A 12,814-nucleotide genomic window follows, 5' to 3' on the forward strand; every position below is an offset into this window, starting at 1 on the left:
CTATAGTTCTATGTAGTTAGCAACTCGATGCAAATTATAATAATTGCAATCTGGCAGATATCGATTGTAATTAAGTTGAATATTTAACTCTGTTGTAAGTACTTGTTTACGTGATTTAGATATATATTTCGCTTCAGAAATATTAAGATGGACAATTTGCTTCCACAAGCTGAGGGTATTTGTAGTTACAGTCACAACTAGTCGCACCCCGACTATATCTATACACAAAGTCCGTCAGTATACTTACGACTACCGTCAAAAATAGACCCACACAACTATACTTGCTACTGCGCAATCGCAAAATTGCGTTCTCAACTACACACAACTACAGTATCTGAAAAAAGATGTAATTGCTCCTCACAACTACAACGCAACTAGCGGACATTTTGCTTTTAGCTATCGATCCAAGTATCTGTACAGATCTCAGATAACTCGCTCAATTATTCCGAATTGTAGACCAAAGTGCGAGGAGTGTCGTGCTGGCGTTGTGCTGAGGCTATTCAACCAAAAATTGTCTGTTTCTCGGTAGATTGTTGTGGATCTTTACGGCGGTGAAATTATGAGGAAAGAAAGATACATTGGGCTGTGCATATGAAAGTTGACCGAAGATAAGAACGTAGGTACCATCTTGCATCAAATTTATTGTAATTACAACGTCGGGACTAGGCGATAATAGTGAATCTGAGAAATTGTAGCTTTGAGGAGATAAAAAACTGTGAAGAATCAAGTGTTTGTGCGAATAGCATTGATAATTTACACTGGTGGGAATAATTATTTCAACATACGTTCTTCTCCATGAATCTAATTTGCACAAGTGGTTATTTAGCTTTAGGTTAGTTCTATGTTATGCTGGAACCTTTTTTCCCCTATTAGTGTAAAGATAATGTGTTGACAACAATTCACTGATCAGAGCGAAAAACCGTGTTCTTTGTAAGTCCGTAAAGTCCAGTGACAATATTAGTCGTAACTACTTCAATAAAGTACAAAATGTAGTAATTACCTATCAATAGTAAAATGTGCGGTTTACAGATATGAGCACTTCTGCTTACAGAATGTGTTGGGACCGGCAAGTTTTAACTGGTCGTCGTACACTACACAACAAGCCTAATGTGCTGTTTGTTGACAAGACGGGTCGTATCTATCTAGATTTTCTCCTAAAAGTGCAGATTTGCGTTTTTCACTCGTTTTTCTTGATTCCCCAACTACGGTGGTACCTGCAGAGATCTACAAAGTAGTTCTAAACCACTTCGGTTGCCCTGTTGGGGTGGAGGTTCGATGCGAAGATAAGCGTGTCATCGGCGAATTGGATCAGATGAACGCCATCATCGGGGATCGGAACGTCAGCCCTGAAGATATTGTAAAAGGTTAGCCCAGAAATGGATCTTTGCGGTATTCCCGACGTCACCGGCAAAAGAGTGGAGAATTCCCCATGCTGACAAAAAAATGCCTATCTTCAAAGAAACTTAACGCAATTCTAATTATCGGAACTGGGAATTTACTCACACGGAGTCAAAGGCCTTTTCTAAATCTAACGCACATGCTACTGTCGGTCCGTGTTTAGAGCGGAATCCGAACTGGTGGTCAGGGATAATGTTGTTGAGGTTACTGTGTTGTGGCTTGAAATTGTTTGGCTAGTTGGAGATGTCTTTTTCCCGGATCGCAATAATTTTTACAACTTTCCACGCAGATGGAAAGTAGCCATTATTAATGCAGTTACTGAAAACTGCTAATAAAAATTTCAAGGAGACTCTGGGGAGGTTCTTAATTACGAAGTTCGGGATTTCATCAGGCCCGGTTGACCTTCTACCGTTAAGGTTTGTGGTTAAGTCGGTGAGTTGAGGTAAACTCAGAAAATGTTGCGGGTCCGATGGCTTAACTGAGGTGTTGGTTGTGGTGAATTTTGTAAGTTTCTTGGAGTTCTGAGAGGCAAAGGCCTTGACCGTTGAATCAACAATCGACGATATAGCCGGGTTGTTTTGAGGCGGAGGGGAGTTGAGCTGAGTCTCAAAAGATTCCGCGAGAATTTGTGCTTTCTTGGTGGCACTGCAGATGTGCTTCCCGTTCTTGGAAAGAGCGATATTACCGGATTTATGTTTGCTGGTTAGCCTATTGATATGCTGAAATATATCTGGCCCGGGCTTAATATTTGCTAGTTTCCTTGTGAGTTCTTTGTTGCGGAAAATCGCCACTCTTTCCCGAATTATTGTACTCAGACAATTAATCCGGGAAAGCCATACTTTAAACTCAGCATTAACTTTATTTCCGTATTTGTGGAAAATCCGTGGAGCATGATATCGTGAGGGGCTGAGTTATATTGTAACTCGTTGACTTTGATAAACTTTGTGTTTCTCCATGTAGCAGTATTAATGGCATCTGTGGCCAAGGTTATGGCTTCGTCGATCTCCATGTCTGATAGATTGCGGTCAGTTGTGAGTTTTTTCAAGTTCAGCCTTGGTGCAAGGTCTGACTTGAATTTGTCCCAGTCAGTGTGGATGAAAGACCTTACGGTGGTCATCATTCGCTTTCGCAGTTGGGAGCACGAGGAAAGTTTGAGTTGTACTGCGAAATGGTCAGACACGCCTGGTAGAGTGTTGCAAGATATACTTGAAAAATGTCAGGCGATGACGGCTTTAAGGTTTCTTACCAGGGCAGAGGCAAATCGTCAGACACTGCCTCACCTCTGCCCTGGGAGCAGCGTGACCGAAGCGGTTCGCAGATGTTGAGTGCTCCTTTATATAATTTGCAAAACACGATATGTCTACGAATTATATTGAGCCCAAATCCGCCTTATTGATCAGAGCTGAAAATATGTTTTTGAGAATTCGGTGCTAAGCCCTAAACGAGGGGTTCGTGGACCAAAAAAAGAGAGAGTAAGTTACTTCCCATTTGGTCCGGTCCAGCATTAAGTTGATGCGAACTTAGGACCCCACAATTCTCATAAAAATATTACTTGAAAGTTCAGGAAAGTTTCCTCCGATAGGAGGAAGTAGTCAATGGTTGATTGACTGGAATCTGGCAAGACCAAATCAAAATAGGCCGTTGACTGCCGTATCGCCCCAGGAGGTGTGCCTCGAGTTGAAGTCGCCACCGAAAATGAGGTACTGGAATTTTAACTGGAGATTGCCTAAGATCGTAAGATCTTGTCTCAGTTGCTCAGTTAGAGAGTTGCATTTGATGTAGACGGAAACTACCAAAATCCGTCTACCATCAGTGGTTATCACAACTGCCGCCGCGGCGGAAGAGGTCAGCAGGTTTTCTATAACGACTTCCTCAAATCGATAGTCTTTTCTAACTAAAAGGGCAGCGCCAGTGTTGTTGTCATTCCGCATAATATTATATTATACCCGGTAAATTGCACGTTATGCCTGCTATTTGGCTTAGTTTCTGAAACACAATAGAAGTCTGCTTTCAGACTGTCGATCAACACTTGGATAGCGGCACGTTGGGCGTGTGAGATTAGGGACGTGGAGTTAAAGGTGACGATATTTAACTCCATAAGTTCATAATGAGTTTGATTGCAGCGAATTGCCGCTGCTCATTAGTGGAGGCCCACACGAGGGATTACACCAATTCGCGGAAGGCGTTTCGTGCGGAGATGGGAGCAAGTTGTGCTGCCACTCTTGATAGAGAGTTTCTGGCAGCTTGCGTGTACGATACGTTGGGATTGGAAAAGCTTTGTGATAGCTGTGTGACTGCGTTTTTGGCCCGGGAGCTTTCATTAGCTCTTCTTTGTTTGGCAGCTTCTTTTCTAGCTACCATTTCTTTGTAAGCTGGGCACCCGCGATAACTCGCTGGGTGGCCTGCTTGACCGCAGTTGCAGCGGAGCGGCCCTTCGGCTGCAGTTCTCGTGCATTCCCCACGAGGGTGCGTTTTTGTGCACTTGACACATCTGTGCACAATGGTGCAGTTTTGGGCTGTGTCCGAAGTTTTAGCAGTTAAAACACTGCACTTCTTCGAAGCTCTTAAATTTTTGCGAAGTTTTTTTTTTTTGATGAAGGATGTACCTAACCTTCATCACCTCGGCGAGCTCTTGAGAGGGCTCGAAACTGGCAATAAAAAGTCCCGATTGTGATTTCATCGGGAGGGTAGAAACTTCTTTATGCAGAGCTTTATCTCTGCGGGTGAGGTGAGGTGTTGAGTTTGAACTTGGGATGGTCAGCTTGGAGTTCTTGACGAATGTCCGTAGGGTCTGTTTCTCTGTGGAGACCTCGGATTATAATGGACTTGTTAGGAAGAGAAGGGGGGGGGGGGGTCCTTGTTGTGGCGTTAGGCCCTTGCTCTTTTTTGAGCCCGAAGACCTTGGCGTGTTCTTCCGCCGTCTCGGAGGGTCCTATCAGCGCTCGTATTTTTAAGGGATGCTTTCAGTCCCTTGATCTTAAGTAATTTTAGAAAATGGGGCACATTCAGATTGTACCCCGTTATGGCTGGAATTTTCTCTTTTTTGCTTTTCGGTGAGATGGTAGGATTAGCGGATGCCGGTAGTGAGCAGTCACAACTTTTGCACTAACCTTACTTTTAAGATTCTTGCATTTCCGGACGAAGTTAAACGGGTCTCTTCCGTCTATGATGACCTCTCGGAAGGATGCAGAGGATCCTCACGAAATGAAAGAGTCAATCAATACCAATTCATATAAAAACAAAAAAATCGACTTCAATGTCTACAGCGGTTAAGTGAAACTCTTTCCGTCGAATTCCGTCTAGCAAGGGGTCTGGCATTTTCTCCAAGACCCTGAACTAATACTTTGCAATTAATTAAACTGCAGCTGATCTTTTGGAATTTTCTTTTCCTCGCATTGAGTACGTTCATATACCCGAGAGCACGCATGAATGTATATACTATACATGCACAGGAGTGGCACGCTTGGGGGAAACAAAACCTTATTAAAATCGGTTCAATATGTGACTGTCTATCTGTCTGTCATACGAACTTTCCTCAGAAACGGCCATACCGATTGGCACGAAATTTGGGAGAAGGTAGTGAGTGACATTTTTCTACGTTGGCATTAAGGGAGGGGGGGGGGGGGGCAGGGCTATACAGCTTCGACCTCCACTTCCCGCATGCCATGAAGATCCTGGTTGGCCTTTTCGCACAAAGTTTCCGTTGCATCCACTTCCGATAAGTGACGCTTTGGACCCGAAAATTTTACCAGCTGAGGTACGGCCGAGCGGTCTTGGTGGTTCTTGAATTTTTCGATCCATCCACGTAATTCACGGATTGTAGTTATGTGAATAGGAAAAATTGCCACATGATCACGGGTCTCAGGCTGCGTCGTAGGGTTTCCACTAGTTCAGTAAGGAAGGTGGTTGTTGGAGTCTAGACACCAGACGCCGAATGTCTCGATAGAAATCCGTGAAGAGAGATCAATATTTGGCAGCCGATCCCGAAATTTATCCCAGAGAGCGTCCTGCAGATCCGGTCACCGAGCGCCTGGGTTTGCTTGCAAGTACTCCCAGTACCAGTTCGCCGCCTTGCCTGTCAGGGCATGTATGTGTACCCTAGCAATATAGAGAAGTTGCCCTGTAGAGTCGAATGGCTCAAGGATTTCACTCTAAAAAGGAATTTTTCTATAGGCAAGGACCCCTCTGAGCCATCGTACCTTAAACCCCAGGAGTTTTAGATATGTGATACAACGACGAAAGCGGCACAGGAGCTAGGGTCCGATTTACCATCGGAGGGTTTTTCAATGTGGATGAGCGCTGCTCCTCGTCCAACACCTCCCTAACGAATAAGCTCCGCCTAGACATCAATCCGGCTTCCAGATACGACGGCGATTCCGGAGTCATATTACACGGTTTCCTAACTTGGGTTGCCGTGTTAGAAGACCCTCGTTGGGTGTCCTCTGTCGGAGGATAAGGAGAGTCTTCGGGGGTCGCCGCGTTCCATGATGATGGGTCGTCGCCCAACCCGCTGTTCCTCGTTCGTCAGGATTCTGGTCAACGTTGCGTTCGCTTTCCGACATTTAGCATCAAAAATTTAGACAAGTAATTATACAATGCATACAATTATACGAAAAAATAACAATCGGGTTGATCCTCCTCGCAGAGATAATAATAACAACTAAAAAAGGATCGCGAGGATTCATTGTTCCTCGTTTGGATTCAGAGAACAAAGTGAGGATGAATCATTGAGAACGGAAGGGCACAGCACGTAGCCGACTACCTCTGTACTCCATCAAGGATTCATCTCACCCGTTGCTTCGAAGAAAAAAGAATTTTAAGTTTTCCAAATCTGGAACGGAGAGATAGACGTTAACATAAAGGTAGGGAATGACACTCCACATCCTCTTTAACCTGGCCCTCGAGAAAGCGATCCGTGATGCTGAGGTAAATGCAAGAGGTATGATCTTCTTTAAGTCCACCCAACTACTAGCCTATGCTGACGATATCGATATCATGGGAAAAACGACCCGAGACGTACGGACTGCTTTCATCCAAATCGAGCAGGCGGCGCGAGATCTTGGGCTGCACATCAATGGAGGCGAGAGTAAGTATATGGTGGCAATATCTACACCAAAAACCAACTAACCATCAACATCAAACCGCACTGGTCAAACGGGAAGAGTAAAGATAGGAGACTACAACTTTGAGACCGTTGATAATTTCTCCTATCTAGGGTCGAAAATCACAATCGATGTCTGGAGTTCCTTATTAAGGCAGGCCTAGACCGAATACCGGTCGTTGCGCCGTTGATGATGATGATGAGGTAAAACAAATAATGAAAAGTGATTTACACCTGTGCGGGGATTGACCGCCAGAAGATTGGCCCTACGAGGTTAGCCTCTGTGAAAGTCTGGGGAGGAGCTTTGACAAAAGGAGGGGTTAAAAGAGGAAAGGGAGGCGTGATGGTTGATTGGAGAATTATTGTTCGAGAGGAGAGTCAGTCCTGACACGTAGTACCTCTGCTCGCATAACGAGTCATTACGCGTAGCCAGATTTTCTATCAGTGGGTTAGGGTGGGATAGCCTTCAGTCTGACGCGCGACAGACGCGGATAATATGCGGAATTGTGAGACCAACCCCGGAGAGGTCGTACAGGGGAGAATTTTAGGTTCGACTTTCTGTATTTGGCCGTGCATTTTCTGATTATTGTCCTTTCGAAGCGTTGGAGGGCTTCTGCTACGTTGGGTAACATAGTAGCCTGTGCTGGGAAACCATAATCAGGATTGGCAAAATAGGAGTTTTGTATAAAAGGGTTTTGTTGGCAGGGAACAGGGTCCGAGATGAGAGGAGGTTTTTTAAGGCAGCTGAGACAATAGCAGATCTGACGTGAGGGTTGGATTTAAGTTTGTTGTTGAGAGAGATTCCCAGATTTGAGGGATTCGATGAGTTTCGTGTAGGATGCATTCAGTTCGGATTAAATAGTTCTATTGATTTTGCTGGAGACGTCTTTAATGAACTCGGAGACCCGACAGTAGTCAGCGTTGCATCTGTTTTGTAGTCGGTGAAATAATCGTTTCCTGCGCTGCAGTAGTATGTTTCTATCGAGAACTAAGAGGAGGGTTGAGGGAGAAAGGCACCCGTATTTGTAGTAACCAGGTTCTTTAACTGGAGCGTGATTGTCAATTGTAGTTTCGAAGGCAGAGTTGAATTTTCAGATGTAGGTGTCTAGCTCATCATTAGAGTGGATGCGCGATTTGTCCTGGGGAGGGCCCAGCGCACTATGTAAGTCGCGTTGGAAATCGTCCCAGTTTGTCAGATTGAAGGATCTGCATTTATGCGGATGGTGGAGTGAAGGGAGAATTTGCTGTAAATGCAGAGAGAGAGAGATGGTCCGAGTAGGCTGCTAAAGGGGACCAGGTAGTGACACATACTGAAAGATTGGACGAGCTTATAAAGCTGTCTAGAATGGAAGACCCACGAGGAAAAGATGGCGCCCCAACATTAATGATGTCCGCGCTAAAGAATGGGCCTGACTGAAAGCAATCAAAGAGCACTTTGCGGTTTTTGTTAACTGAGTCACCCCAAGGTACGTGCCTTGCGTTGAGGTCACCACCAAGAATGAAAGCGTCGAAATTGGCCATGATTTCCCAGAGTTCGGACAGAATGGGAGTGAGGTGGCGACCTGTGCCGCCCGGGAAGTAGAGAGAGCTGATTAGAACTGCGAGGACGCCTCCATCCCTAACAGGCAGTTTGATGCCAGTGCAGCGGATAGGATACTATTTACCCTAAGTTCCGATCCGACTTCGATCGCGTCGTTGCGAAAAGTAATGCAATCGGGAGCATGAAGTTTTACGTTGGGAGTTTCCCCCAGTTCAGTTTCGTTCAGGGGAGCAAGGTATGGATTGGAATCCTCGAGGAGCTTGTGGAAAGTAAAACGTTTGTCGTTAGAAATGAGCGAATTAGTATCGAGTGTGAGCACCTTTATTTTGCTTGTCTAGCAATTTTAAGAGGAATTGCAAGTACGCTTCCGGTTTGTCTTCAGGGGGGAGACGGAGGTAGTTGTGGTAGAAATTAGAGGATGTGTTCCACAGGGAGGAGAATGACATTGAATAGGGACCTGGCTTCCATGAAGAAGTCCATAGGAATGGAAGAATGTGGGGGCGATAAAGAGCTAAAGGTTTCGGGTCATACTCAACCCCTGGTCACTGCGGCGAAAGATAGAGTCAGTGAGGGAGAGGTGGTCCAGTTGGAATGAGGCAGAGGGCTAGGCTGAGAGACACGAACAAAAGAAAATCTGTGGGGGGGGAAGGGTTGACTGAGTAGATTGGGAGTGCGGGATGCTTTTAACTCTCTCTTTATGTTGGAGTGATTAATGCCTACGGGGCATTTGGAGAAATTGGCCACAGTTTGCGCATTTGAGGGGCGCTAGGGACTCTTTGTCGAACGGGGTTAGTCTCTGGAGGCGTGTGGTTCCGCGCACTTGACACATTTAGGGTCGTATCCGGATTTTGAGGAAACATGGCCAAATTGTTGGCAGTTCAAACATTGGATGACGTCCCCTTTTCTGCAGGATATTTTGTTTAGTGACTATGTTGGCATCTGCCTCCGAATTGAGGGACATACGGAAGAGGCTCAAGTTGGTGTCGTTGGCTCGTGACCGCGGGGTGGAAAGGCTTGATACGCGGATCACCACAACCTGTGTTAACTCCTTAATTTCCGATGCGACGTCTTCGTGAGGGGAAATTTTTCTGAGGATGAGGGTTGGCTTTCTCTCTTTATTCAGGGTGAAGGAATGACCTTCCAGTTCGGTGACCTTGATTAGGTGGAGGAGTTTCTTTTGGGTATTGAGGCAAATGAGCCGGATTTTGAGCTTGTCGGCCGGTAGGTTGGTTATCTCAAATTTGGCATTTTTGTTGATGTTCTTGATAATTAGGCCCAGTGCCTTGGCAGTCCAGTCATATAGAAAAAACGGAGGGAGAAAGCTCATTCTATTCTTATCTTTAATTACCAGTGGGTTAGCCGAGTCAGTAGATTTCGAGGTCACGGGACGTGTGCGCGTCGCTTTGGGGGGATGCTCGTTGCCAGAGAGGAGATGGAAACGATTTTCGTTCGCTAGGGCCTCGATGTCCGAGGTGCCCGAAGCCGTTTCTTTTCGCTTGAAGACAGACTTACCTGGAGCAAGTTTGAATTCATTTTGAAATCCTTAACATTATTCATTAATGCTTATTCTTTATTATTATTTCAGGTTTCGACGAATACAACAAAATCAAAAAAATAGAAGGTGAACCTTTACGAAGTAAGGGATAAAGTGCAGACCTAGTAGTTCTAACTAAATAAGGGCAACAAAATTGCTTCGCAGAATTAAAGAATTAACACAATCGTAATCATTCGGAGTCTAAATGCTCAGTTTGGTGCTGAGGGCGTGATTGAACTAAGAAAACGACAAACAATCTTTTCCCTGTGCGATAATGGATAATATAACGAAGACCTAACTTGGGTCCGAAGCTAATGAAAAAGGCAATATCGAAGACCAAATATAATTGAAATAGTCCTGGATCGTTAAGTCAACCATTGTTTGGATTCTTCTAAAAATGGAATACAAGAATATCAATTCAACTGGCTCTGCTCTTCATACCGAGTTTGAGCAGGGTCCATACATTAAGATTGAGAGAGTTGAAAGTGTGTCATGGGACACACCAGCTTCCAACGTCCTGAAGGACGAAGGTAACCCTTGTGAGACTCGAAGTGGACGTCGCTCCAAACCTTTATTGACCATCGTTGATGGGACATTTTTTAAAATTCTGCCCCACAAATCCACTCACAAAAATTTAGTAGTATTATGTAAAAAATGTGAATGTGAAGTGAAGGGGAGCAGATTCTCAACTACAAATTTCGTCCTTCATTTGAAGCGTAAACATGGAAAAGAGGCACTGAACGAGTATGAACTATACAAAAAAAGCAAGAGCCAACAGCATGTGCGCGTTAGATCGCAGGAAAACTCTAATTTTACTCAACGACAGTTCGAAGGACTTTTCTCTCGATTTGTGGTCAATGCAATGGTACCTTTTCGTGTGGTTGAGGACAAGTATCTAAGGGAACTATTCCAAACCTTGAATACAGACAAATATGGGCTCAAAGTGCCCAGTACCTATGCCGTGGCAAAATATACGGAAAGAATGTTTGAAAGTACCAAAAAAACATTAAAAAAGTTACTGAGTAATGTTGACTATGTTTGTATTACGGCTGATATATTGTCGGGCAAACGACGGAGTTTTTTTATGGTCACAGCACATTGGATAACTGAAACTTTCGAAAGGAAGTCAGCGGCACTAGCTTGCAGAAGGTTCAGACGTCCTCACACCTATGAAAGGATTGCTCATAAGCTTCTGGGTATTCAGCAGGATTTCGGTTTATCTTCAATAAAAATTGCCGCTACGGTTATGGAGAATGGATCGAATTTCTTCAAAACTTTCAGGAGCTTCGGTGTCGACAGAGCATTGATAGAAAAACACTCGTCAAATGTATTCGTAGATGATGATGAGATTGATGTTCAGTTCGATAGGGAAGAATCATCATCCGATTCCGAGTCCTTTGCCGACGCCCCACAACCTAATCCTGGAACAGAGTCTGCTGCATCCAATTTTCAGTCATCGCCAACACAATTTTCTTGCTTTTCCCATACCCTCAACTTATGCTGTTCAACCGACTTAGAAGCAGTAATTCATCAGCAGACGGAATTCGCCACAACTCACAAGTCAGTCATGGGCAAGTGCAACGCTCTGTGGACGTTAGCAACAAGCCCGGAAACATCCAAAATTCTGGGGGATGCTTTAGGTCATACACTATCACGACCCAAGGAGACCAGCTGGAACTCGTTGTATGACTCGCTTCGACAAATCTTAAAGGCTGAAAGTAGAATTTCACAAGTATATCGTTTTACAATCACCGATCAACCTCTTCAGTTAACAGACAGTGATTTTACTTACATACGAGAGTATGTGGAATGCTCTGCTCCGTTGGCGGAGCTGCTGGACATCCTCCATGGCGAGGAAGATGTATATTTTGGAATTGTCATGCCCTCACTATCGTCCCTTAAATATAAACTTCAGCAACTGCAACAAAAACAGTGGATTTACTGCCAGCCCGTTATCGACTGTTACCTCAACAGTGTTCAAAATAGATTCGCTGAATTTTTCAACATCTCCACCCCATTGGCGGAAACTGCTACTATTGCTGCCTTCGCTAACCCACATTTTAAAAAAAGATGGCTAAAATGCCTGGACAGCTTTCATCATGCAAGACTGCTGCAACTATTCACGAATGCTGTGAGTGAATGCGTCCGGATAAAACTAGAGGGGACATCCTCAAAGGCTGCCGCAGAAGGACTCGCACCAAAGTACAGGCAATTTTTTGATTTCGGAAAGGAAGAAGATACTAATCCTAATTCGGAGAGCAACTCTCTAGCTCAGATGCAAATTTGCAGTTATTTTGTCAACCAATCTTTGTCGTTTAATGTGCTTAATGATTACCCGGCAATAAAGGAGGTTTTCTTCAAAACTAATACGATCCTGCCCTCTTCTGCACCCGTGGAAAGGCTCTTTTCCTTTGTCTCTATAACGAATGCACCTGAAGCTAACCGGTTATCGGATGAAACCTTTGAAATGCGTGTTGTCCTGAAGGCGAATAATTACCAATTCATCACTAATTAATCAGTATTGATAATTTCTATCATAATTATAAGAAATAAAATTCACATATATTTGCAGTGATTAATAATTATGCATAAACGTTTGTTGTGCTGCTTTTGGAATTACAATTACTATTTCGTTTCTTTTACAATTAATTTGGTTTAAGTTTTTTAGAGAACTTGTTCACGATATCTTACGTAATAAAGAGTAATTGTTCTATTGAAATTTCTTCATTTTATTATAATATTTGCTGTGCTAGCGCGTCAATCACACATACGCGCCATCGCTCGCGGTTACCTGAAATGCGCTTCAGTTCTCCTAGGACTTCCCAAGACGCCTGCACTTCTTTAGTGTTTTGCGAGAAGTGCGCTTGGGGCGACCTATTCGTCGGCCATCTTGGGAGAGTGAACACCACTGCCTGACATAAGCAGCAATGCAATTATCCCCTCTTCTTAATGTGTGACTTATCCACTGCAGTTCCGCCATCCAATCACATCACCTACGGGTGCCAGGCCTGTGCGCCAACCAAGCTCATAGTTTGTAATAGCGCGGTGTTTGCGCGAAGATGTCATCTTCTGTTTACGTCCTCCAGACGAGGCAACATGGAAAACATTACCGATAACAAGAAGAAATAATATCAATAACAAGGTGCAACTTTGGCAGAGTCTGCTTTGGAGCTCAAAATCCTCTGAGATTCTACCTCGGTGCAGCATGTGACATTTTGCGCTATCATATGTCGCTCTGATA

The 12,814-nt window shown here is 44.3% G+C and overlaps 1 protein-coding gene across 1 annotated transcript; it reads left to right on the plus strand.

The window, feature by feature from the left end:
• Window positions 1-392: 392 nt before the first annotated feature.
• On the plus strand, window positions 393-12,286 carry LOC119649372. Its single transcript, XM_038051489.1, has 2 exons — window positions 393-616; window positions 9,625-12,286. Exon 2 carries the CDS (start codon window positions 9,971-9,973, stop codon window positions 12,086-12,088), a length of 2,118 nt encoding a protein of 705 aa, XP_037907417.1. The 5' UTR covers window positions 393-616; window positions 9,625-9,970; the 3' UTR covers window positions 12,089-12,286.
• The last annotated feature ends 528 nt before the right edge of the window (window positions 12,287-12,814 follow it).

The sequence above is a fragment of the Hermetia illucens genome, chromosome 2, assembly GCF_905115235.1.
Source record: "Hermetia illucens chromosome 2, iHerIll2.2.curated.20191125, whole genome shotgun sequence".
Lineage (NCBI taxonomy): Eukaryota > Metazoa > Arthropoda > Insecta > Diptera > Stratiomyidae > Hermetia > Hermetia illucens.

Coding starts and splice junctions, on each gene's coding strand:
- LOC119649372 (XM_038051489.1), top strand. CDS start 9,971: ATGGAATACAAGAATATCAATTCAACTGGCTCTGCTCTTCATACCGAG.